The sequence below is a fragment of the Canis lupus genome, chromosome 4, assembly GCF_011100685.1.
Source record: "Canis lupus familiaris isolate Mischka breed German Shepherd chromosome 4, alternate assembly UU_Cfam_GSD_1.0, whole genome shotgun sequence".
Classification (NCBI taxonomy): Eukaryota; Metazoa; Chordata; class Mammalia; order Carnivora; family Canidae; genus Canis; species Canis lupus.
In genome coordinates, this window is record NC_049225.1 from 22,937,654 (window position 1) to 22,963,782 (window position 26,129).

The 26,129-nt window shown below is 56.2% G+C and overlaps 1 protein-coding gene across 6 annotated transcripts in view; it reads left to right on the top strand.

Annotated features, from left to right (window-relative positions):
• Nucleotides 1-3,373: 3,373 nt before the first annotated feature.
• Nucleotides 3,374-26,129, top strand: part of CDH23 (cadherin related 23) — a 365,507-nt gene continuing 342,751 nt past the window's right edge. For all 6 annotated transcript variants that reach the window (XM_038534255.1, XM_038534260.1, XM_038534256.1 and 3 more), the window contains exons 1-2: nt 3,374-3,491; nt 9,644-9,721. In XM_038534255.1, the coding sequence (XP_038390183.1) occupies nt 3,425-3,491; nt 9,644-9,721 (145 nt within the window). In that variant the 5' untranslated portion in view covers nt 3,374-3,424. The remainder of the gene's footprint in view (nt 3,492-9,643; nt 9,722-26,129) is intronic.

The window sequence follows — 26,129 nt, forward strand, 5'->3', positions numbered from 1 at the left end:
GAGAGGCCCCAGTTGGCATGATTGCCTCCAAAGGGGAAGCAGACATTTCGGGAGACGGGTTGGGGACAGTGTGCCTGGCAGTGTGAGCCTGGCAGTGTCAGAGCCTGAGCGAGCCAGTGTTGTGGAAAGGAGATGCATTTTGCATGGGTGTGTGTTGTGCACATGTGCGCACCTTTTTTTTTTTTTTTAAGATTTATTTATTTACTTATTCATGAGAGACACAGAGAGAGAGAGGCAGGGACATAAGCAGAGAGAGAAGCAGTCTTCATGCAGGGAGCCCGATGTGGGACTTGATCCTGGGACTCCAGGATCAGGCCCTGGGCTGAAGGCAGACGCTCAACCACTGAGCCACCCAGGTGCCCCACATGTGCACACTTCTTTGCAGACATTCATCCTGTGTCTATTGTGTTGCGTGTCGAAAGGCAGGGCCCTTCCCTTTGATACATTAGGAAGTGGGGTGGGTGGTGTATAGGGGATGGGTGATGGTGGCACAGTGGGAGGGAGCCAGTTCCAACCCTGGAGGGACCTCTCTGAGCCTTAATTTCCTTCTCTGTAAAATGGGGACAATAGTTTTTACATTATAGAGACATTTGGGAGGACTGAATGAAATGACACCTCTGAAAATCCCTGGTCCGTGGGAGTTGTCCCAGTACGTGTTGGTTTTCTTCCTTCCTTCCTTCCACTGCAAACTTCCTGCAACACCCAGCACAGAATGGCTGCACTCCCCAGCTATTTGTGGATGATGTTTTTGGCAGATGTTGTTTAATTCTTATAACATCTGGTTTGGAAAGGCAGAGGACTGGAGTTTTTTTTTTTTTTTTTAAGGCACTCACTCACCGGGAGGTGTCAGATTGTCACTTAATTGCCCTGTGCCTCGGTTTCTCCACTTGTAAATCAGGGATAATGCTGGCAGTGCTGGCCAGCTTCTTTGCAGGATATGGTAGGCTAACGCAGGATAACAGATGGAAAGTGCTTTGAAGATTTAGAAAAAGGCATCGTGCTCAACCTCACTAGTAGTTAGGGAAATGCAAATGAAAGCAGCAATGCCATACCATTTGTCATGCGTCCGATTGGCAGCCATTTAAAAGAGGGATCACTTCCAGGTGGGCACAGAGGTCCTCTCGTGTGCTGCCGGAGGGAGAGGCAATTGCCACAACCTTTCCAGAACAGAACATGGCCATGTCTGCTAGAGGTTTACATACATGCTCGGTGTTGTAGCTCATCAGCCCAGTAATGCCACAGCTGGAGAGCCACGTTCAGGAGCAACCCAAGTCCTCACACAATGACATGCGGGGTGGGGGGGGGGGTTGCTGTTGTGGCCTTGCCTGCGGTGGTGGGAACCTGGAAACGCCCACATGCCCAACAGTAGGGGATGCTTGTGTCTCTCACCTGCACATCCGCACTCTGAACTACGATTTGGCTCCTAAAGAGGAGGGTGTCGATGGAGCAGTGTTGACCTGGAGGGTCATCCGTGAAATATCATGATGTGAGAAAAGCAAGTTTCTTTTGTGTAGAGGCAGACTCCATTAGTCTAAAGATAAACACAGCCGCACTGCTCCATACGTGTGTGTAATGCGAACATGTTTGCTTGGGTGCGGAGGAGGGCCTGGTCGGATGTGTGCCCAGCCCAGCCTGTCCGCTCCGGCCATCAGACACGTCCTGTTAGGCTCATAAAAATGAAATTATTTGCCAACATTTAACAATTGAATTCAGATAAAAAGCCAGATTGCCGGGTTTTCGTTGAGAAGAATCAGGAGCTCTGGCCACACTGGGCCCGCGCCCCGTCCGTTCCCTCTTGGCTGGAACACAACAGTGGCTGCCACTTTTGGACAGAGCCTGTGGCTTCTGAGTGGCCATCATCCCCACCCACTGGCATCTCCCTCATTTATATTCCTGGCCTGGTCCCTATAGCATATCGGTTCATAACCCTGTGATGGGCTGTTAACGTCCCGAAGCTCAAGGGGGTGGAAATACAGGAATCTATGGTGGAGGGGGGCATCTTTTATTATTTAAGTACATCTTGGAATCTTTTATTCTTCAAATTCCTGTTTCCTGCCTAGTAATCAGGCCGTTTTAAATACGGTGTTAGGAGGGTCGAAACCAGGGGGCGTCACAGGCCACGGCATGGTGTGTATGGCAGGAACTCTGGCCCCTTCATGTCATAGGCCACTCAGGGCCCGGGGTGACAAAGGCTGCTCCAGGTCTGGAGTTCAGGGATCAGACCTTGTGACTCATTTGGAATCTCTCGCCCCTAGATCTTTCAGAGATGGATCTTTGCAAAGAAAATCTTTGCAAGGAAGGCTTTCCAAAGATCCCTGCCCTTCAGCTCCCGTTCACCTCCGTGTCTTTCCGGATCACTCATCGCCCAGGGGGGTGGTGCTGGACTTGGGTCCAGATTCTGACCCCTGCACCCATTAGCCAGGAGTCTCGGAGCAAATTGTGGAACTAGAGGATGATGTGTGGGCCCTTGGCTAGGTAGGCCCTGAGGCGGTGCAGAGGTGAGCGCGCTGTGTCCCTGCACCAACAGGGCTGGCATTTTAGAGACAGGCAGGGGTTCCCAACTGAGCAGCGGGTCCCTCCCGGTGTCACTGCTGGTCTCTGGGAGGCCCGTCCCTGGGCTGCTGTGAGGGTAAGGAGGAGCCAGAGAACAGTGACCCTGCTGTTACGGGGCCACTGCGCTGGTGGGAGGCGCAGCCACCCTCCCCGACACCCTTAGAGGTGGGATCTCACCTAGCTGTCCTCAGGGTGGGGGGGCGGCAGATCTCTCTGGAGTTTTGCTCTGAGCCCCTAGGAATTTGGCCTCAGCTTCCCCACAGGCTTGCTGTGGAGCCCTGTGCGTTACTTTCCCTCTCTGTGCCTCTTTGTACACCATGGCCTGCTGCCTCATTTCATATCCGAGTTTATGAGATAATACAGTGACATAAAAAGCGGGAAAAGACAGGCCCATTGGGCACTTGGGGAGGGGACCCGGGGTGTTGGGCCTGCAGGCCTTCTCTTCGACCCCTGACTTCACACTCAGCACCCATCTCCTATCCCTGTCCCCAGACTAACCAAGCCCCCTGACTCCTGGGGCTGCCCAGGCAGCAAACCCCTCGTCCCACCGAGCCCCAAATGCCTCAGTCACGAGTTTCTGTGCCGGCAGCTGAGCTTGCTCCGGGGTGGGGGTTGGGGGGCACCATTGCCACCGCCCCCAGCCCAGGCCACTGTGTCATACCCAGCCCCGGACGATGATGAAACCCAGTGATGCAGACCCTCTCTTCTTTCCCTGCTGCGCTCCCCTCCTCTCCTCCCCACCCCCCATGTGAGTTGATTCCCTTTCCTCTTTCTGGGGCCTGATCTCCCTGGGGCTGCAGGGGTGGGGAGGTGTGGGAGGGGCTCAAAGAGCAGGCTTCTCACCCTCTCCTTCCTTGTGTCCCTAGGAGCCATGAGGTGCCACGTTGCCACCAGCTGCCTCGTGGGCTGGCTGTTTGTGCTGATCTCTGGATGCTGGGGTAAGTCCAGCCCTCTGCCCTTCCTGCCCCGTGGGGTTTGTGCTCTGGGACAGGGGTTGGGAGAGGGCTGCAGACCTTGCCTTGCTGTGCATACACTTCCCTGTGACTGGGCACACACTTCCGTCTCTGGGCCTCAGTTGTTTTTTTCTTTTTTTTTTTTTTTAAGATTTTATTTATTTATTCATGATAGACATAGAGAGAGAGGCAGAGACACAGGCAGAGGGAGAAGCAGGCTCCATGCCGGGAGCCCAAGGTGGGACTCGATCCCAGATCCCAGGACCATGCCCTGGACCAAAGGCAGGCACTAAACCGCTAAACCGCTGAGCCACCGTCCCCTGGGCCTCAGTTGTTTCCACAGCACTCACAGGGCTGAAAGTACCAGCCTCCCTGTGAAGGGAGGGGAGGAGCCTTAGAAATAGGTGAGCTCTAGGGGTAGGAGGCATGGGTGCTAGAACCGTCCTTGCGGGATGTGGGGACTGGCCGGTTCTCTTCAGTTTCACAGCGGCCCTTTGAGCACCTGCCGTGGGACACTGTGTGTGTCTGCTATCCCCAGTGCTGGGGTGTGCAAGCAATGGCTTGTGAGCTCCAGGAATCCAGAACCAACCGGGGGTGGAGGTGGGGGTGGGAGGGGACACAGCTAGGATTTACTACATGGAATGCAGGGGAGCGAGTGGGAATACAGGAGGAGAGAAGCCCATCAGGAGAAAAGACTCATTGGGCCTGCGGGGACAGGTGGGACCCAGACAGAGGGAAACATTTACTCGGGGCTTTGAAGACTGAGAAGAAGCTTTAGGGGAGCAGGAGGAAGGGAATCCCGGAGGAGGGAACAGCTTGAGCCTAGGTGTGGCTGTGAGGAGCCCTTTCCCCTTGCTGGGAGGACCTGCCCTCCTTGCCCTGGCACTGGCGGCAGCCAGATCGGCGACAGCTCCGGTGCCCATGGAGGAGGCCAGGAGAGACCCGGGCATCTTCCTGTCCCTTGGCTCCCGGACAGTTGGTGGCCAGGAGCAAAGCAGCTCTGGGCCGTGCTGAAGGAAGGCCAGGACCACAGGCAGGGCTGGCACAGTGTCCCCTGGGGCCAGGGTGTCCCTGGGGAAGAGCTACAGGCACGGTGTGCCTGGTGACATGGGCAAACACGTTTCTGAGTGAGGCCAGGTCCTTTGATAACTCTAGGGAGCCAGGGAGTCTCTGGAGGAAGCCAGCCTGGTGCAGGCTGCCTGAGAGCCCCCCAGAGGTCCCCTCTGCTGGCCGCGGAGTTTGGAAGGGTCTCTGCTGGCCTGCCTCTGTGAGGGGGGCTCACTTCCAGTCAGGCAGCCCGGGCTTACAACAGAGCCTCACAGAGTCTCGGGGCAGAGCCAGAGGGGCTCTCAGACCCTCTCAACCCCTCACCTACGTTGCAGAGATAGGGACACCTGGAAAAGCAGCTGGCCCAAGGGCATGCAGAGCGGGGCGTGGCTGAGCCTCAGTCCGGGTCTCTGATCCTCCTTGGGGAGCTTTGGTCAGGGTACCCCTCTGAGCCCCATGCGGGGAGGCCTCAGCGGGGGCAGCTGACGCAGCTCTGACCCTCTGGCTCTGCCGGATGCTAGAAGGACACTCTCCCCTGCCTCCCCAGGGGCTCCATGACCTTGGCCGCTGGAGCCCTTCCCCCTCTGTCGAGAACAAATACAGATGTAAAAATAAAACAGGCGCTGAGAGCTTGGCTGTATCCTCCGTAGAGGTGGCATTTTCCTCCTGAGCTCTGGGGATGCAAGAGGGCTCGTGCATCTCAGGTGGGCCCCAGGGAGCAGCACCAAGCCAGGACTCCTGGGTTCCAGCCCCACTTCTCCAGTGGCCTCCCTTGGGGGGGCATCCTTAGCCTCTCTGGCCTTCAGCTTTTTTATCTCTAAAGTCAGAAGGACAATAGGACTCCCCTCCTTCGGTTGTCAGGATGATCCGTTGGGTTAACGCACCTATCAAGCACGTAGAATAGCTCCCAGCCCATATTAGGTGCTAAATAAGTGTTAGCTCTTTGATTAGGAGCTGTATCTTTCTCTGGGGGACGCAGAACGGGGCACAGGAAACAGAAAAGTTAAGCAAGTTGCCTGAGAGCACCCAGCAACTCTGGCAAAACCAGCTCTCGGAGTTGGGGAGCGGTGGGGGGGCGTTAGTCTGCTTTGCATGTATGTGAGGGGCGCGGTCTCTCATGCTGGGTACAGTCCCTTCTTCCTGGTCCCTGTCCGAGGTGGACGGAGGTGGCCAGCGTCGTTCCTTTGGCTTGGTGAGACCATGGCTGACTTAGGGACTGAAGGACACCATCTTCGCACCCTGCCCTTCCAACACCAGCTCCTGACCCCTAACCCTTCCCTTGTCCCCCAGACCATCCCACATTACCTCTCCCCACCTTGCATCTGCCCCGCAGCCCTAGTGGGTCTCTCCTCCCATCCTGGGTGCTCAGAGGTGGGTCAGGATCCCGGCCTAACCACCCCGCCCCTCAGATGTCAGACCCCCTCGTCAGCCCGTCATCTTCTCTCTGCCGAAGCTTGCTACCCTTCTCCGTCTGGCCTCAGTGTGTTCCCCATCTGCGGGCCGGTCAGGAAGGCAGGAGGTGAAGGCCTGAGCAGGCCTGCCCTGGCCCATCCTTGTCTGGCCTGGCCTCTGAGTACCCTGCTAGGTCATGCCATTGGTCCCCAGGCCTGAGGGTCCTGGCTGGGGCTACCCACTTTTGTAACCGACAGCAGCGTGTCAGGCTTCTGACCCCCGGGCTCCCGTGGACCACCCTGCAGCCACAGTGACGCAGTGCACAGGACGCCCCTGGCGGGGAGGCGGGTGAGAGGGCAGGGCAGGGCAGGGCTTTTTCCCTGAGGCTTAGAAATGGGGGCCAGAGAGACAGAGAGCTTTACCTAAGGCCGCACAGCAGCGACTGGCAGAAGATGTAAGGCCCCTACATTTGTCCTCTCTGCCTGGGGTTCCTCCCTTGTCATGCCCCCCCCCCCCATAGGGGTCTCCAGCCCCTCCATGAGCAATCAGACACCTGGGGAGGCAGGTGTGGGCTGGATTCAGGCCCAGCTGCCTCAAGGCTCTGCCATTCGCCAAGGTTCGTCAGGCCCAAAGAGGAATCCCCCACCCCACGACTCTGAGGGAAGTCAGCGCTTCCTGGCCTGGCATCCCCAAATTGTGCCTGATGCCAGGCATTCTGGGATCAGGTGCCCGGGGCCAGGACACTGCCCTCCTCCACGCCCTTCCCGAATCTCTGTCGTTGGGATGTTGTGTTCTCCGGAGCCTCCCCGCTCCCTCGTCCCCCCGGGCCTGTGGTTAGAAGCAGGACGCTGCGCAGCGGCGTTTGTGGTGTTCCAAGCTGGGGGGTCCCCGGGAACTGTGCAGGGGATGATCAGTGTGAGTGGCCAGGAAGGTGGGGAGAAGCCACCAGGGCAGAGCGAGCAGAGGACGTAGACTCATGGGGGTCAGGTGTGTGGGGTGGGCGGGGGTCCGGACAGAGGAGTGGGTCATGGGCACCCGAAGCTGGGACTCTCCATCACTGAAGACCCCTGTGTCCCCATCACCTACCACACGCCCCCGCCTGGTCTGTCCCCAGGTGCTCCACTGGTAGCCCAGGGCCACAGGGCCCCCGGGGGCAGCAGGGCTGTTCTGAGAACATGGGCCCTGCTTGGTATGTGGCAGGGGACACCTCCCCCCGAGGCCCTGCCAGCTAGCTACTCATGCGTGCGGTGCTCTCCGCAGCTGATTATCCGCAGGTCCTGTAAAAGAAAATTCTAAAATGAATAATGCTGCTGCAGGTGACGGTTTTCCTCACTGGTGTCCTCCCCCTGCTGCCCAATCCCTCCCCTATATTCTCTGGGCACCCCGAGCCTTCTGCCTGGGTTCAGCCTGAGTCCCCTCCTGGAGCCCAAGGCTCCGCTTGGTGATCCAAAGCATGCCCTTCTGGCTGAGTGGGTGGCACTGTTATTAATACCAATATTAGGGGATCCCTGAATGGCTCAGTGGTTTAGCGCCTGCCTTTGGCCCAGGGCGCGATCCTGGAGTCCCGCGTCAGGCTCCCTGCATGGAGCCTGCTTCTCCTTCTGTGTCCCTGCCTCTCTCTCTCTCTCTCTCTCTGTCTATCATAAATAAATTTTTAAAAAATCTTAAAAAAAATACCAATATTAATAGTAGTTCCCATGCTTGCTGTGTGCTGGGGCATGGATAAGCGTGTGTGTGTGTGTGTGTGTGTGTGTGTGTGTGTATGTGTGTGTAATCTCACTTAATCCTCAGGACCACCATGAAGTAGTAAGTCTTACTGTTGCTATTTTACACCTGGGTAAACTGAGGCATGGGACGATCATGTGGCTAGAAAGAAGCCCAGTGACATTCCGAACAAAGGCAAGACCCCTGACCGTTGGCCTCTTTCTGAGGCTGTTATATGAGTGAGGGGCTCTGGATTCCTGATCTGAGAGGGGGGAGGAATGTGTGTGAGTTCAGGTTTGTAGTGATGGTGATCGAGGAGGGCTTCCTGGAAGAAGAGGCGTCTAAGATGAAACTTGAAGAATGAATAGGAATTGGACAGGTAAAGGCCGAAGGGTCAGCAGTCCCAGCCAGGACGTGAGACAGTGGCCAGAAGGTTTGAGGAATCAGAAATGGCATCATTCTGAGCAGATTTACGAGGAGGAGGAAACGATGCCCCTCTGCCCTCTGACCTACCAGCCATAAATCAGGGGTTCCTGGGACCCCACCCCCCCTTCCTCAGGTTTGATCAGCTAGACGGACTCTCAAAACTCAGGGAGGCACTTGGCTTACATTTGCTGGGTTAATACAAAGGGTACGACCTAGGGCGGCCAGATGGGAGCGGGGCGAGGGCAGGGTGGAGCTGCCGTGTGCTCTCCAGGTAGGCCACCCTCCCAGCACGTGGACGCCTTCAACCTGGACACTCATCAGATCTCCAGCCCCCTCCCCTCCCTGGAGGTCCGGGTGGGGGAAAGCACCCACTCTCTAACCAGTAACCCCCCTCTAACCAGTTGGTCTTTCTGCCCACCAGCCCCACCCGGGGTCCTCGCGGTCCCATAAACTCAGCTGTGCTCCACAGGGGCTCCATATAAAGGACAAAAGACAATTCCTCTTGCTCTGGAAATTCTAAGGAGTTTTGAAGCCCTGGGCCAGGAACTGGGACAAAGACCGAATGTATTTTTTATTATACTACACTACTGAAGGCCATGAAGAGGGGGTTTCGGGGGACAGGTGAAGCCGGCCTTGGGGGGCCTCACACAGGGGACTCATGGAACAAAGGGTATCTTCGGAGTCACTAAATTCCTCAGTTCATGCTGGTCCCACCCCCAACTCCTTCCAGAACTGGCCGTTTCCCCAAGCCCATTAGGGTGGCGTATGGGGCCAGCCACCCAGGGACCCCCAAAGGCCTGTGCCACTCACTCATCCTGGACAAGTTACTACTTATTCCCTACAAGCCTTGTTCTTCTCCGCAGTGAGACGGGGAGATGATAAGCCCCGCCAAAGCGTGAAGGTGAATGGAGGGGCACGTCAGTGGCCAGCGTGGAGGAGGGTTCTGGAGATGGCAGTGGTGGCTGTTCATCCTGTGGGGTGGGCTGGCCGCTCCTTCACACGACAAATACCTACTGAGGGCTCCCGAGTGCCACGCCTTGCCCTGGGCACTAGGCTCGTAGCCATGGAGGCACCTCGCCCGGGGCCCTGACACGCTCGTGTGCCATCTGCAGCCAGGTGGCCCGATAGGGATACAATGTGTGTGTGAGTTGAGATTTTTCTAGGAACTGCACTAGAAAAGAAACTCATTTAAATAAGAAGTTGCACCCAATATATCTGCAATATTTTTATTTCAACACATAATCAATATAAAAGGTTAATGGGATATTTTACACCCATTTTTTCATAGAAAGTCTTTGAAATCCTGCATGTATTTTATGCTTTGGCGTGTCTCAGCGTGGCCCGGGATATAATGGCCACATGGAGTTAGTGGCCTCGCTGACCATTCACCCTCCCTACCGGCATTATTTCCCACTTACCCAGAGGGGGGATGGTGACTTGCTGAGGTCCTGGGAAGGTGGCCGTGGCAGCGGACCCAGGCTCATGCTCTCTGCAGCCCCCACCCTGTGTCTCCTTACAGAAGCTGGCATGAGGGTACTTGCCTGACACTCTTGTCCTCTGACTTCCAGGCCAGGTGAACCGACTGCCCTTCTTCACCAACCACTTCTTTGACACATACCTGCTGATCAGCGAGGACACGCCCGTGGGTGAGTTGGCGCAGGGTCTGCAGCTGGGCATGCCGGGAGGTATGGGGTGGGCTCCTCTCCCCCCAAGTGAAGGGGCTCTTAGAGATTGAGCCCATCTTCCACCCATTATTGGAGCCTCTTGCATGGTGTCTCTGATGGGTGTTCATATGGCCCCTCCTTGGTTGTCCCTGGGGATGGGACGCTCAGTATTTCCCGGGCTGTTCCTCTTCCAACATAGGGGAGTTCTGAGTGTCCAAGGATTTATCACACTGAGCCCAAGTCAGTTGACTTTCACTTTTGCACTAGTTTTGTTCTACAGAATGGCTCGTTCCTCTTTGTGATAATTTAAAGACGCTGGCTGTCAGAGAGTTTGTTTCATAGCCTTTTGCGCTTTTCCGTGGTCATTGGGTTTTCTGTGTGGAGTGTGCCTGTTTTTGTCATGAGGAAAACAAAATTAACTATTTAGGAGGTGATCACAAGCAGCTCCTTCCACCCAGCATGAATCCCTTCATGACCCGGCTCTGTCCCCATGATCTTCTTCCTGGGTGCCTGGCTTCTACACCTGCAACTGAAGGTGTGCACCCATAGCCCCATGGCCTTTGCTCGGCTCTGGGGACCAGAAGCTTCTTAAGAAATGGGGGTTGAATTGGACAAACCCATCTTGCAGCTGTGCTGACAGGAACATGCTTGTTCCTATGAGCATGCGTGCAAGCAGCGGTGCCTGGAAAAGTCCCTCCCACCTCTATCCACACTGCCTCCTCAGTCCTCATTCTTATTGGTGTTGTTTTAGGTAAAGTGCCTGCCATCTGGGGCTTCTTCAGCTCAGGTGTGCCTACCCCGTGGGTCTGGGGGTGGGGCTGTGCAGCAGAAGCAGCGTGCATCTGGGGTTGGCGTGGTGCATCTTTCTGGAGCTTCGCTTGTCCTTGAGAATAAAGTGGGATGGTCTGGATAGTGGAGGGGTGTAAAGATATTTAACTCAGAGGACATTTTAAACACTCTTTTATGTAAAACCAAGTATAGATGTCTGATAGAGTAGATGCGAAATTCTTCAAAGAAAATCTCTGCTTCAAGAGGGGAGCCTTAACAGGCCCCAGACTCTCTCCTGCTGTTGCTGGTGGCATGACAGCAGCCCCCTAAGAGGTCTTCCCCTCCCTTCTTCCTGGTGGAAGCTTTTATCCAGGTGGGTGCGGGGCATAGCAGGTGTATTTCTGACTATTGTGGGGATTATCCCCACGGTCCAGTGGCATTTCATTTCTAGGGCCCATGGGGGCCTCTGTGGAATGTGGCAGCTCTTTAGGTGACTAGCAGCCCCCATGGATCAGGAATGAAAGGCTGGATTTGTGGATGTAGGTATTTAAAGGGTGGTCCGAGAAGGAGGCTGCCTGCCTCTCTGGAATGTTCTTCTACAGGCTTACCACCTTCTAGAGGGTGGAGAGGGTACCTAGAAGTCTCTTGGAGATGCTGCTGAGCTGTTTCCTCCCCTCTGGGTTGTGTCAGGGCATGTATATGGACTTCTCGATTCGTCTGGGGTTTCTCCCCACAGCCCAGGCCCAGCATGGGGCTGATGCAGAGGTAGGATAGTAGGTGCCTAGCATATGTGGCTCAGCAAATGAATGAATGTTAGCAGCCTTTATTATCATTAGAGGCTCTTTCGGTTCATTCAGCAGTTTATCAGATATAGAGGATGTGCACCCTCTGTGCTGGGGCCTGGCTGCCATGCACCCAGACAGGAATTGGACGGAGGGATAAAGAAGTCAGTGCCACAGTGATGGGGGCTGGGCTAGATGTCTGATCAAGTCCCAGTGGAGGATTGAAAGAGAAAGGGGTGTTCCTCAGGGGACAGAGCAGAGGCAGGAGGAAGCAGGAAAGGTTTTTGGGAGGTGGTGGCCCTTGAGCAGGGTCCCGAAAGGCTCCCTTTCTGTTCCTTCACACGCTGTTTCCTGCAGCTAATCTTTAGAAGTGTCTGTTCTAACCCCGTCATTCTGGACATTGCTTTATGTTGGAGGGAATCTATTTGGGACAGGTAGGCCATTGAGGCAGAGGTGTGGCCAGCCACTAATGGACCAGAGCTGCGGGCCAGGAGACGTGAAGGCTGCTCTCAGGTGTGCGGTGCTGGTTCTGCCACCCCATCTGTGACCCTGCCCAGCCCCGAGTATGGGGTTCTTGGAGGCCTGTGGTGCGGGGAAGGTGGTGGGGTGTGGCGGATGTTGCTTGGCCAGTGCTGATGGTCATAAGCCCTAGGCTGGACGCCCCCACCCCAGTGAGCCCTGCAGCAGGCCCCGCTCTAGTTACCTTTGGCTCTGGCTCTTGATTGTCTTCTGCAAACGCTAGCATCGATCGGCTTCCCGGAGCAACTCCTAGGACATGGCCCCATTAAGGCTGCGCTTGGCAGTCACAGCAGGGGCGTCCATCTGGTGCAGTGGGGATTGATCCCTGGCTCTAGGGGACCGTAGGAATGAGAGAGGGCTCAGTGAGCTGGAAGACAGCTCTGTTCATCTCTCCAGGCAGGGGCTGCTGCAAAGCTGGCCCATACCCTCCTGGCGTCCTCCCTTCCCCTGGCATCAGGATGGGGCAGGAAGCTTTGGCCTGAAAGTCATGGATTCAGCTTTTGTTTCTCACCGTGTGGCTTTGGGCACGCCGCTTCCCCTCTCTGGGCCTTATCTCCCATCTCACCGATGAGAGGGCATGGGGAAGGCGGGTCCTGTGGGCTTTGGCTTGGGCATTCCTGCTGGCCCAGTGTATCTCCAGGCCCTCAGATAACAGGCCTGGAGCCCTCCCCTGTGTGCTATCACCTGTGTGGCCCTGGGCCATTCAGAGGTTGGTATGGACTCACGCAGTTATGACAAGGTATAGGCCTCGGACCAGCAGAGGCCAGGGAGAGGGTAAGGGTTGAAACACTTGTCTGAGGGACTAGCCCCCTGCTTGCCATGTGGAAGGGGGGGTGGCCTAGAGGCTTGACCTCGAGGCTTGGCTCTCACTGGCCCTTTGCTTTCTGAACCTCCGTGCTCCAGCCTGCAAAGTGGGGATGGGCTAGTCCCTTCTCTGGATTCCATACCTGGAATATTTTGTTACTGAAAGGAGAGCCTGTGTGTGGCCCGAGGATGACTGGTTGAGCTGTCCTGCCAGCCAGAGCTTTGCAGTGGGGACAGACAGGTGCATAGAGGAGCAGGTTCCAGTGGGGTGGTCAATATCCACGGCTAGAGGCAGAGCCCAAGCCAGTCTGAAAGTGGCAGGAGGTCAGAGCTATGGGCAGACCAGCTTCCAGCCCTGGGGCTGATTATTTTGCTTCTGCTTAATGCATGATGATGGGGAGCTCATGATCCTATAAGACAGTTTATTTTTGTGCTGTGGGACAGTTCTGGGAATGAAAAATTCTTCCTTAATATTAATCTGAAATCTGTCCCCAGAACTCTCACCATTGATTGAGCCTAATTCTGACCACTGGAGCCTTACAGATTAATAATAGTAATACAACACATGATATACTATATATGTATAACATGCTATTATAATAGCAGTGTTTACTGAGGGCTCGAGGTAGTGTACAAAGTGTTTTAACTAATGGGTTTTCAAATTCCTTTTAAGAATCAGAGTAGACTTGGCTGCAGGCTCTGTCGGTGTGTAGTTCCTGCGAATGTTCTCTCCTGGGCTAGAGATTGGGACTTGGATTCACCCCAGACCTTCTGAGCCTTTCCATTCTTCATGCTCTCCAGCCTCAGTTCCGGCCAGCGGGCCAGCAGCCGCGTGCTGGGGAGCGGGGTGGGAGGGCACAGCACGGCTGTCCCACATCCCTTACGAGGCTACGATGTGTCACTCTATCTCCTCACCCATCTCCAGCTCCAATTCCCTCTGCCTGATGTTCTTTTGGAGGACCATCTCCCAGCCAGGGAAGACAGGAGCAAAATGAAGTCATCAAGTAGCTCTGCCTTGCCCGCCGGCCCCGGCCCGTTAACATTCAGGGCCCCGTTGTCCCTGTGCATCTTGCTCCAGACGTGACTATCTGTCACAGGCAGCCGAGCTGGCCTGGGAGGGGCAGAGCAAGGGCAGAGCAAGGGCAGATCAAGGACTCAATGCCTGGTTGGGCTGGTGGCCTCACCCCCACCGTGGCCCTGGCCCTTAGCAGGTGAATGGCCACCTGGCACCTTTAGGATGAGGGCTGGACGCTTCCTGGGTGTTCCCTCTAGGTGGCCTCTCGAATCCACTACAAACACTCACCATTATGGCCCATGTCAAGGTCACCCATGACCTCCAGGTGGCCAAAGCCAGTCTTTAGTTCTCAGACCTGTGGCCTTTTGGCAGTTGGGTCTTCTCCACCAGGGCGTCAGCTCTCTGGCTGTTTCTTTCCAGCCTCCTCTCCTGGCTCCTGAACACTTCCCACACCTCGGAGCGTGGCAGGGCCCCAGGCCCAGCTCCTGTATGCCTTCCCCAAGTTCTAGCCCTATGCCCGGCTCCTCTGATCTTATGGCTTCAGGTCCTGTCCGTATACCGACAGGTCGGCGGCTTCTATCTCCTTCCTGGGCCTCCTTGCAGGGAACATTCCAGACTTGTGTGCCTACCTCTCTGCTCAGTGTTTCCACTTGGATGTCTGACGGGCTCTCAGGCTCAGTGCGCCTGGCCTGGACTCCTGACCTTCCCCCCCCAGACCCTAGTTCCCCTGCAGCCTTGCCCATCTCAATTGCAACTACATGCCCCCCACCACCACACCCCCTACCCCAAACCGGGTTGCTCAGGCTAGACACTTAGGGTCGTCCCTGCGTCTTCCCTTTCTCACTCACCTTGCATCCAGTTCATCAGGAAATCCTGTTGGCTCCATCTTCAAAATATTTCCAGAATCTTCTCACTTCTCGCCCCTCTGCTCTCACCACCACAGTCCAGGTGTGGATTATCCCAGCAGCTTCACAACGGTCTCAGTTGCCCCCTTATCCTACAATAGCCTTCTCCCACCCCTACAGCCGAGGGCTCAAGGGGTGCTTTTGAACCCAAGACAGAGCCTGTCATGAAGTGTGCTCATGTCCCCCATCCTGCTTGGAATGAAAGTGGCGGGAAGGCTGACGGCGGTCCAGCTTCCTACCTGACCCCATCTCCTCCCCTCACCCCCGCTCACTCCACTCCAGCCACACCAGCCCCTGTGCAGCTCTGTGAGCATGAAAGTCAGGTTCCCACCTCTGCCTACAGTTGCTGCTCCTGAGGCCTGGAACGTGCTGAGCCTCTGCTGGTCGATCTGATGGTCTGGTACGTTCGGACGCCGCCCCCTCCCTGCAGCCTTCCTGTGTTTCTCCAGGCAGGATTCAAGTGCTGCTCCCTTAGCTTTCATTCCTCTGTTAGTCTCTGTCACAGAGCTCAGATGCTCATCTGCCTCTCCTGTTGCCCGGTCAGTACCTCCAGGTGGCCTGGACCATCTCTGTGTCCCCAGGGCCCAGCCCCGGGCGTGGCTTGTACCTCGGGGAAGGAGTGAAGTCTGGAGTGTACGAGCCTGTTGGGGGAGGGGGGGCGGGGAACGTTCCAACTGGCAGGGTCTGGAGCTGGCTCTGAGCCTGCTCACCCTCCCGCAGTCCCAGGCCAGGTGCTCCCCTCCCGAGGGTGTCAGGAGCGAGGTGTTGGTGATGACAGGGATGGCTGCCCAGTAAGCGGGCCCAGGGGACGGCGTGCCCCAGATGGCACAGACGCTGAGCGTGCCTGTGCTTGTGAATGACGAAGCTCACGCTGTGCCGGGGTCTTGTTTTTATCACCCCAGCAGCCTGCTGGGGCTGCATGTGGTATATTTGCTGGGGGCTCTCAGGGTGCCATCTCCCCCAGGGAGAGATGCAGAAGCAGCAGGGTGAGGCCTGGCATGGATGCACTGGGCCGACCGAGCAGCTCTGTGAGCGGCGGGGTCTCCTCATCCATCTACCTTGGCTGTGACCCTAATCTTCGTACCTCAGGTCCTGGAGGGGGACGGCGTCCCTGGGGTTGGGCACCAACATCACTCCTTCTATCCCAGTCCTAAACACCACCAACCAAAAGCCTCCCAAGGTCCTAAAGGAAGGAGTGAAAACTTCATCACGGCCTGTCACCCTCTGCTCCCACAGGTACCCTGATCTCCAGCCGTGGGGACACACTCCGCACCCCAGTGCCTCACTCTGTCTCCCCACTGTGCCTTTCCCATGCTCATCCCTCCGCAGGGAGTGCTTTTTCTCCTTCCTGTCTGGTGAATTCCTACTCATCTTTCAGGGCATAGCTCAGATGTCACCCTGCTCGGGAGGCCTGCAGCCATCCCTGCACCCCCCCCCCCCCCGCCGCCCCCGGTTTCTCTTCACCTCTCTGAAAGCTCTCAGTGAGTTCCGCCGTGGGTATTTGTGTGTAACTCCCCATCGGCTGTTCGTTTTCACTTACTACTTTTATTAATATCGACATTACAATTAATTATAATTTTAGTATTTATGTAGAATATGAGATGTGGAGCGATAATATTAGCTAGCATTTATTGACGGCCAGCCTCCTGCCAGGGCCTCTGATGAGGGTTCTCAATACCTGGCCTCCTGTAGACGGAGAGCCTCAGAGAGGCGTCATTGTCCCCAGTTTGCAGCTGAGCAAGCTGGGCCCTTGTGTGCGCTGTGCCGGGCGCAGTGCGGGGGTCAAAGAGGCCTCAGCAGACCTGAACGAGTGTAGAGGGACGAACGAAGAAGGCATGAGGACGAGGGGATGCTGCGCATGTCGTTGAGCCCCCTCCCATTGGCTCCCGGACCCTCCGTATGTCGCCAAGGTCGGCGCACGTGGAGCCAACCTCCCCCCAGCAGACCCCTTGGTACCCCCAAAGCATCCTGAGCCACAATTCAGGTGATAATGTGCACGCTAATCACCTGCGTGACTCAATTAGTCTTGTCAGGAGCCATTAAGGCGGGAGCTCGGGATTCATTAGGATGGATCGGGCCCAGGCAGCGGCTGGCACCGCGGCCAGTCGGCGCTGATTAATTTCCCTGCAAACGCCATCAATGCCCAGCTGTTCCGTCTGGACCCGGGGAGACAATTTTCAGGTGGGCCGACCCCACATTAGCCGTCTCAGTAGACAGGGGAGCGGAGGGCCTGCAAGCACTCGGACGGCTCCCCGCGGGAGCTGCAGACACGCAGGGGTGCCCAGACCTGCGGGCGTGGGGCTCTGGAGCAGAAGTGGGGAGGGGTGGGTAAGGGGGGGGCCAGGGAGGGGTTTTGGCCTCTCCTGGGGGACATTCTGTGTACCTGGGGTCCTGGAGGGGGCTGTCCCCCCTCCCTGTGCCTGTTCTGGGAAGAATCATGTCTCAGGAGAGGATGAACAAAACTCACAGGGTGAGAAAGTTTCTTCTCTGAACCAAAGCGTTCGTTAGGAATGACACGGAGGACGGGGGGTCATGGTCCCCCAGAGTAGTTCCTCGGCAGGGGTCGGAGGCAAAGATTTTAGAGGGATGTTAAATGCGGGGAGTCCAGTGAGAGGGTCCCAAATAGCAGTTGGGTGTGCGCTCTGAGCGTGGTTTGGGCTTTCCTGGCAACCACCTGCACAGAGGCTGGGAGCCCGGTAGCTAATAACGATGCAGGAGATATACAGTGTGTTGGACAATAATAATGCTGAGAGGAAATCATCTGTGGATGAAGTCAGGGTCAGAGGGAGACAGTGGGGAGATGTAACAGCCTGTATCCCTCACCCTCGCTTTTACCCCCAACCTGAAGGACCCTCTGAGGGCCTGTGATGAACAGCTAGGGCCTCCTGCAAGGCACCCTGATGACCACTGCCTTCGTCCAACACTCCCCGTTTCCAGGTGGGAGAGCTGAGGCCCACGGTGGCGAGCTTGCCCAGGGGCCCCAGAGAGTTCCTGTTGGATTCCAGACCGAAGCCTGCCCTGACCCCAAATGCCAGCTGCAGAAGGGGCTCAAGAGGGCTCTGCCCATGCAGGTGCCTGGTGCCCATGGGCCTGGGGAAGAAGGGGCATCGTCCTGGGTTGGTGAACTGAGAGCTTGGACTTCAGGTTCGGAGAAGGAGCTCCAGGTGCCTCACAGCTGCCACAGTCCGGGGTCGAGGACGTAAGGAGAGAAAGTGAGGCAGTCCGGACGCTCCCTGAGGCTGTTGGCATCGGAAGGGGGTGGCGTGAGATTTTGGAGGAAAGCTGGAGACTTACTCTCTGTCCAGGTGATCAGACACTGGGACCAAGGAGCCTGGAGCCCTGGGTTCCTGGTGACCTCAGAGTAGGGATTTTACTCTTCCTTCTAGGAGCGGGGGTAGGGTGACTCCCAGGATTCCTGGAAGGGCCTAGATACTTCCGTGGCCTTGCCTCCTCTCTGTCTTTCTTCAGGGCAACATAGGAGTGCACATTTGGGGGAGGGGGGTCTTGTGGTCTGTAGCCACTCCCATGAGACCCCTGCCTGGGCACGTCTGAGCCTGTGGCTACCCTGGCTGTGGACTCACTGCCCCTGAGCACGAGGGTGGGGGTGGGCCAGGCGTTTTGGATGCTGCCATAATAACACTAATGATAACGATGATGTGCCACCTGTCGTGTGGGCGGGCCATTAATGGCCTGTCCTGGACACTTGTGCCAGGCCACGCTCGGGGGTGGGGATAGGGACATGCATATTCAAGGTAGCTGGCAAACAGTCACTCTCTTTCCTTCTGCACTTACCCTGTGTCTAGGGAAGCACTTCATCCACAGGGCTCATTGAATCCTCACGGCAAACCCAGAAAGTGGGCCATGTAACCCCCATCTTACAGAGGGGGGCGCAGAGGCTCGGAGAGCATAAGCAACTTGCACAGGCTCACACAGCATTGTATGAGCTGGAAATTGGGCTTGAACTTCTTGGTGCCTGACCCCAAGCTCTGCCCTCAACCACAACTTTGGGATCCGGTATGGGGGTCACTGCTTTGAAGGAGCCCCCATAGGCATGAAGAAGGAGGCCAATGGTAAATGCCCAGCTCATCCCAGGCAAGTGGGGAGCAAGAGCTACGGATGCTGCTAATGCTCAGAGGGAGAGGGAATTCGTCTTGGGCACAGGGACAGAGAAAGATTTATAGTAAAGGTGGCAGCGTGTGGTTGGGTTTTGACAGGCTGGAGCCCTAGGAGAGGCCTTTCAGAAGGTGGAGGAACCAGCCGACCAACCACGGCACAAGCAATTTGTGTTGTGTCTTGGATGGCAGAAATAGGTTGTTGTGGTTAAAAATAAAAATAATAACAGTAATTATTTAGTACATACGTCTTACTAGTTAGCTAACCTGCGGGGTCTCATTGAATCCTTGCCGCAGTGATGGGAAGCCTGTTCCGTCGTGATCCCCGCGGTGGAGACTCAGAGAGGTCACACAAGCTGTCCAAGCTCCCACAACAAAGTCAGGATTTGAATCCTAAGAGTTCAGGCTCCCGGCTATGCCTGATACCCCACTGTGCTACCTCTCAGGATTGTGTGGGTCTTTCCTCAAACTGTCACCCCATAGGGCCCCTGGGTGGCTCAGTGGTTGAGCATCCACCTTCGGGTCAGGTCATGATCCCAGGGTCCTGGGATGGAGTCCCCACATTGGGCTCCCTGCTCAACAGGGATCTCCATCTCCCTCTCTCTCTGCCCCTTTCCACTGACTTGTACTCTCTCTCTGTCTCTTGCTTACTCTCTCTCAAATAAATAATTAAAATCTTAAAAAAAAAAAAAAATAAAACGACCTGTCACCCAGGAAAGGGTCTCAGTGGCTAAGGGTCCGCATAGGGTGAAGGTGCCGTTGCTCCAGATAAAGGACAGTGGCCAGCACGGCTTGGTCCGGGCACGCAGACAGGCCCAGGACGGGGGCAGGAGATGGGTCCCGGCCTGGCTCTGCTCATGCAGCTGAATGAGCTTCCACCAGTTTCCCCGTCCAGGCCTCATTTCCCCCCCATTATTCAAAAGTTGCTAATCCTTGCTGGACGTACTATGCAGGGTTGGATCTATTGCTAAAAAAATGACTGGGGACGATGGATGAGAGTGTGAGATGAAGCAGATTGTTTGCTCCCGGGCCCACGTCCTTTCCCAGCAACCGGCAGGGCAGGCGGCGGGGCCTCCGGCAGCGGAGTGGCCAGGTGGCGGGCGCCCCCTCTGCGGGGAGCCGGTGGGCCGGCCGATGAGCCTGGCTCAGCCGTGTGGTGTGGTCGGGCGAGGATGTGCTGAGCTTGCAGCCACCAGGGAACACTTGGGCTCCCCGGGAACCAGCCGAAAGTTGTGATTTACAAGAGACAAAAACCTTCCAGCTGCTCGGAGAGACGGTGTAGGCAGAGCTGGTTTTGAACTTGTCATCACCCCCCTTGCCCCGACTGTTCTTTACGCGGCTCAGGGGACCTGTGAGCCTGACTGTCCAACTGCAGCTTAGCCCAGGATAGGAGCTCGAGGTATTTTGTCAGAAGGGGTGTGTGTGCATGCCGTGGAGAGTCATCCCTCGGTGCAGGGGTGTCCCTGCAGGTCCCCTCACCTGGCACCTGCCCCTTCCTCTCCTCGGTGTGATGCTCCAGGCATTGGGAGGGGAGGCACGAGGCCCGGCTTCTGACCCCAGCTCTACCCCTTCGTAGCTCCAGGTGGGGCCGTAGCCTCCCTGAGCCTCGACTCCTCTTCTGGAGACGGGCGTGATCCTACTTGCCTCGCCAACGTCACAGGGAGCTTCATGAGAGAGCTTTGAAAATAAAGTTCCTGTACAAATGGTGGACATTGTTTTTCTTGAGCCACTTTGTCCTTAGGGCCTCCTCTTCCAAGAAGCCCACTGTTGCATCTTCAGCGAGTGTGGCCCGTATCACCAGGTCTCTCTGCTCAGTTTATTCAGTTGGAAAATGGAATGAACGTACTGTGTATACTCAGAGGATCAGGGTGAGGATTAAGTAAGTTAACTTCAGGTGTTTAGAACCAACTTGGCACTGATAGATGCTAATATTGTTATCGTTGACCAGTGCTTTTCCCAACTAGATGAGAAGCAGGCTTGGGACAGGAATGATATCTTAAGTGGCCCAAACCCACTATGTCAACACTTAAATATTTGCTATGGTTTTATGTGTTACTGTTTCCAAGAGCATTTTTCCCTTTCCAGGTGGGAGAATCCAGAGGTCCTGGTCCCCCTCCCAGCCTGACCAGGAAGCCAATTGGTGCAGCTGTCTGCTAAGGGGTGATGAAGGTGCCAGGTGCACCTTTTTTTTTTTTTAAGATTTTATTTATTTATTTTTTCATGAGAGACACAGAGAGAGTGGTAGAGACATGGGCAGAGGGAGAAGCAGGCTCCATGCAGGGAGCCCAATGCGGGGACTCGATCCCAGGACCCCAGGATCACGACCTGAGCCAAAGGCAGACCTGCAACCACCGAGCCGCCCAGTGCCCTGCCAGGTGCACCCTTGCAGCGGTGGGCACCTCCCTGTCCCCTGGGCGATGAGTGCCACCTTCCTACTATGGGTGGTCTCCCTCCTGCTGCTGCTCCTCATTCGTCCTGGTCTGGCCCAGGGCTCCTAGAGTCAGCCCGTTCCTCCTCACAGGACAGCTGCCCCAGACCTGCAGACAGAGGCCTGCCCCTGGATCTGCTCTCCTTGATTCCGGAGGTCCCCAGCCCCGTGGCCAGCTCTCCGACCTAGGACAGACTTTGCCCACCTTCTCCCTCCAGGTCACCCTCCTGTCTGCCAGGTGTCATGCAAAGGCTTTGCACGCCTGCTCATTTCATGCTCACATGCCCTATGAAGGAGCTTTTTTTTTTTTTTTTTTTAAGATTTTATTTATTTATTCATGAGAGAGAGAGAGAGAGGCAGAGTCACAGGCAGGGGAAGAAGCAGGCTCCCTGTGGAGAGCCTGATACAGGACTTGATCCCAGGACCCCAGGATCACGACCTGAGCTCAAGGCAGATGCTCAACCACTGGGCCACCCAGGTGCCCAGGAGGTGGTTTTTAAGCCCATTTTACATGTGAGGAAAACAGATTTAGAGAGGTAGTCACCTGCCCAAGGCTCATGGTCATGAAGTTGTAGAGCTGGATTCAAAGCCAAGTCTTTCTCCCTCCATAACCAATACTTCACCCTCTTTGGGGGTGAGTAGATCAGAGCGGGTGAAGAGGAGAATCTTCCATCCCCAGGGCTGGTACGGGCTCCTCACCCACCATCTCTGGCCTCTCTTGCACTTTCCCCCTCTGCCTGCATGCCACAGTGGGTGCAGGGGACAAGAGCTTCAGCTCTGGTCCCCATGGGCCCCTTGCCCTTGGGCAACGGAGCTGTGCCTCCACTGTCTCTGTCCCCACCCCTGGTGTCCTATCACTGCTTGTGGATCCTACTTTCCTGGCTCTCTTAGCAGCAGGACTGTGCACGGCCAGAGCCCTAGCACTTCCTAGGATTGATTTGGCCTTTGAAAAGGATAATTCAAGATGAATATGCCGGCATCCGACTGGAGTGAGATGGAGGGATTATTGAGTGTAGACTTGCTTCGCCGCATCAGCTGCTTTATGAGCTCTCTAGAGAAACCCTATGTTGTGGATAACTCACCCTGACGGGCAGGGAGGCGGCGTTTGTCTCCTATGTTCTCTTGGCCAGTAGTGTCAGCAGGGGCCCAGGCACCCTGCTCGCCCTGTCAGGTCTCCCGGAAGCAGCTTCCAGCCTCTTTGCCAGCAGGTCATTGTCCCTTCCACCTTGTTCATCAAGAGCTGCCCCTGGATTGGGGTGGGGAGGGCAGGTGAGGGCAGCGGCATCCACCTGCTGGGTCCCTGTATGGCCCCTGGCTCCAGGCACCTCAGACAGGCTGGGTAGAGTGGAGGTGAGTGAGTCAGAGCCCGCAGACAGATCTCCTTGATTGGTGGCAGCCTGTCACCCCTGGGGTCAGCCCAGCCTCACTGCCTCTGGGGTTGGCAGATCAAAGTGGATCTGTAGTGCGGGGACCCAGTACACTACTGTGGAGGTGGCCTCATGGGCTCAGCCTTGCCCAGTACTGACACAAGGGCATGAGGCCAGGGGTGCAAACCCTCTTGTGGGGTCCTGGCCATTCAGGTCAACCCTGGTCACCCTGGGTGTCATCCTTATCAGCCACCCCTGCAGCACCTTGGTGTTCTAGGGGGACTTCCGGGGTACAGCCAGGGAACAGACCAAGTTGTAAACCCTCTGAGGGCAAGGACCACGTCTTAAAGCCTTGTTAGGTGGGGTCGCCTGGACCGTGCAGTAGCTGGACAGTGATGACCTTCCTTTCTTGGTGTCCCCTTTGGAGCATGGCATGGGGAATGGCCACAGGTGGCACTCCTCCTTTGTGTAATGAGTCATGTGTCGGCCCCGGTGCAAGAACACATCCATCCCTAGGCTTTGACAGCCTTGGGTCAGGAAAGCCTCTTCTGAGGGAGAGGCCGCCAGAGGAAATGGAGGGGAGACCCACGGCACAGCTTGGGGACATCTCGGGGACAGGAGAGCTCAGGCGGCAGGGCTTCCCCGTGGCAGGCGTGCACAGCAACAATTAACAGTCTGTGCCCTGGGTGGCGGGGGGGCCGGGGGGTGCTGGTCTCAGCACTCGCTTATTTTTAACAGTCCACGTCTCCTCGATCTTGCTCTTCTTTGTGTCCTGTCACATCACAGGACTCGGAGTGTGATGCCGGGGCCTTGGAATGAAAACGACGTGAGCCGGTGCTGGGTTCCCACCACTGGTCCCCTGGAGGACCCACAGGGCCATGGCTGACCCCCCCCTTTATAGACGAGGGGAAGTTCATGCCCTGACTTCTGGAATGTCCGTGCCAGGGTTTGGACGGGACAGTCTGATCCCCGGGGTGCACTTGGCTCCATTCCTAGCTGTGCGCCCTGAGATTAACACCCTCAGCTCTTTAGGCCTGTCTCCCCGTCTTGTAAACTGAGGCTAGCAGGCCTCTCCCATCGTCCTTTCCCTCTCCCTGGCCGTTCAGAACCCCCTGGGGGGCTTGTTACCCCACCTTCGCCAGCCACACCGGCCCCCTGAGTTTCTGATTCAGGAGGTAGGCCCACATGGGGCCCACAAATTTGCATTTTCTACAAGTTCTCAGGCGATGCTGCTGCCGGTGTGGGGACCCCACGTGCTGCTGCCCAGCCCCTGGAAGTGGCTCCCGAGTCTGGCGGGAGTGCTCCACCCTGGCCTCCCCCGACGGCGGCCGCCCGATGGCTCCCTGGCACTGCCCCTCGCCGGCTGCCTATTTCGCCGGGCCCCTGTCTGGCCAGCTGTGGCTCCTCCTCGGGGACAGAGGTGTGAGCTGAGAGGGACCCACGGGGGAAGGAGGCACAGGAGAGCCCCGATGTGATGTGAGATGCCCGGTGCGGCCACCCCCCGCCCCGCCTTCGGTGTTTACACACAGTGGCCAGCAGCCGCGGACGTAATTACTCCTGACGGCCTTCATTAAAAGCTCTGGAGCAATTTACAGTCAATTAAGGAGAAGGGACCCGCTTCCCTCCTCAGGGTCCCCCCCCCCCCGCCACCACCTGCTTCGAGGGAATCCTGCCCAAGGAGGTGTGAACTGGTGGAAGGCGTGGGTGTCTCAGGGCCTGAGCAGGGAGGAGAAGGAAGACGCGGAGTGCACGGCTTCTGAAGCCAGCGGACCCGCTGTCCTCCCCGTCAGTGGCCAAGCTGTAGGTCACCAAGCCGAGGAGGAGCCCTGAGCCCTGGCCGCACCCCAGGCGTGCCGAAACCTCCAGGAGCTACTTTGAGTCTGGGAGCCTCTGTTTTCTCATCTATAAAATGGGGCTGGTCCTGAGCACTTTGCAAAACTATTGTGGCTTTGAGGGGAGTTCTGAATGTGGTGAGCACACGGCCCGGCCCCCACCAAGTGTTCAGTGGCGGGGATGGTGACTCCTGTCTCACCTGGGGCACCTCACCTGTCCCTGCGTGCACAGGTGCTTTCTAAAAGCAAACAACTGTTCAGAGGTAGACAGCCTGAGGACCCCCTGAGCCTGGCTGAGTCCCTGCCTCGTGCTTTGAACACAGGAAACTAGAAGACCTCCCATCTTAGAGAGCATCTGAGGATGGACACCTCTTCTTTTGCCTAAAGGCCAATTTAGGAACATTAAAATGTTTCCCAGATGCATTTCCCTCTGTCTAAAATGAAAACAGCTTCATCATGGGGCAGGTGGGTGAAGGGTAGGGGAGGAGAACATATATTTTTGCAACTAGGATTACCTACCTTACTGACCAGAAACATGGCCATGGGGAAAGTGGCACTGCTTTTTAGCTCCAAAAAAAACCAAATATCTGAGTCTATTTGAGACACGGCAGTAAGGAGGCTGCGTCCTGAGATTAGACCAGGGGCCACATCGAGAAGACACGCTGCCTGGGAGCCGCAGGGTGCTATCCCTGCTCCAACCCAGTGCCCCCATTTGGAGGGATGACATATGGGCTGTGACATATGACGTGTGACATTTGCCCAGCACAGAGCCTGGCACACCGTCAAGGCTGGTTAACCCCCGCCTGCCCTCACCCAAGTGGTGAGGATTGCCTTTTCCTTTCCAGGCATTTTCTGGTCAGTCTGATGCCATCAAAAGAATGATGAGGAACAAGGACAGGGTTCCCTTCCCTCCCGCCCGTATTCCTCACCCTGGGGAGTGTCCCTTTCTCAGCCTCCCCTCTCTGGCTCTGGGGGAGGTGAGTGAGTGGCAGGGAAAGCAGGGCTGAAAGTGAAGGAAGTTAGCATTCTCTGCCCAGCCAGCTCTGCGGCCAGACTTTTCCTGCCCATAAATCAGGATGTTGTGATTCTCTTTGTGACCAAGCATCAGTCCCCAGGGCGTCCAAGAGCCAGGATCCTTGAGGTCAAAGGCATCGTTATGTTAGAACCGCTCTGCTTTTGCCTGAAGTTTTCCTGGTGAGTCCGTGATCCTCTGCCCCTTTGCTTCGGCCAGGCAGTGTCCTGCTATCAGCAGATCAAAACCCAGAGCTGCTGGGGTTTCTTACATTGGCCACTTCTTTATAAGGAAGACCTCTTTAGAGGCCTCACCAGAATATCTAATTTAACCAACGCATATAGTACTCACGCTGTGCCAGTGTCTGCTATAAGCTCTTTTAACCCTCCTACCATTCCTGTGAGGGAAGTGCTGTCATTGTCATTACTGTTTTATGGGTGGGGAAAGGGGCAGATGTTGCAGCTGCCCAGGACCACAGAGCTGGTGCACGGGGGTGAAGCTAGTATGTGAACGTGGGTGGCCTGGCACCAGCGACTAACCTCGGACTCAGGGTGCTCTGGTACCTCTGGATAATATAGCACTGATGGTGGTAATAATGGCTTCTGTTTATTGAGTGCCTACGAGGTACCAATTTGTACATCTTATTGTACCTAACCTTCATGATCACCCATCAGGTTGGTAGTGATGTCTCTGAGTGACTGTTGGAGAAACTGAGGCTCAGAACGACAAACTTGCCCAAGGTCACAGAAGTAGTGAGCAACCCACGGGCAGTGCATCTGTGGGTCTCAGGAGATGGCCAAGGCATCATTCATCCCCCCAGCGGGTCCTGCTGCATCTTCTGGGTGC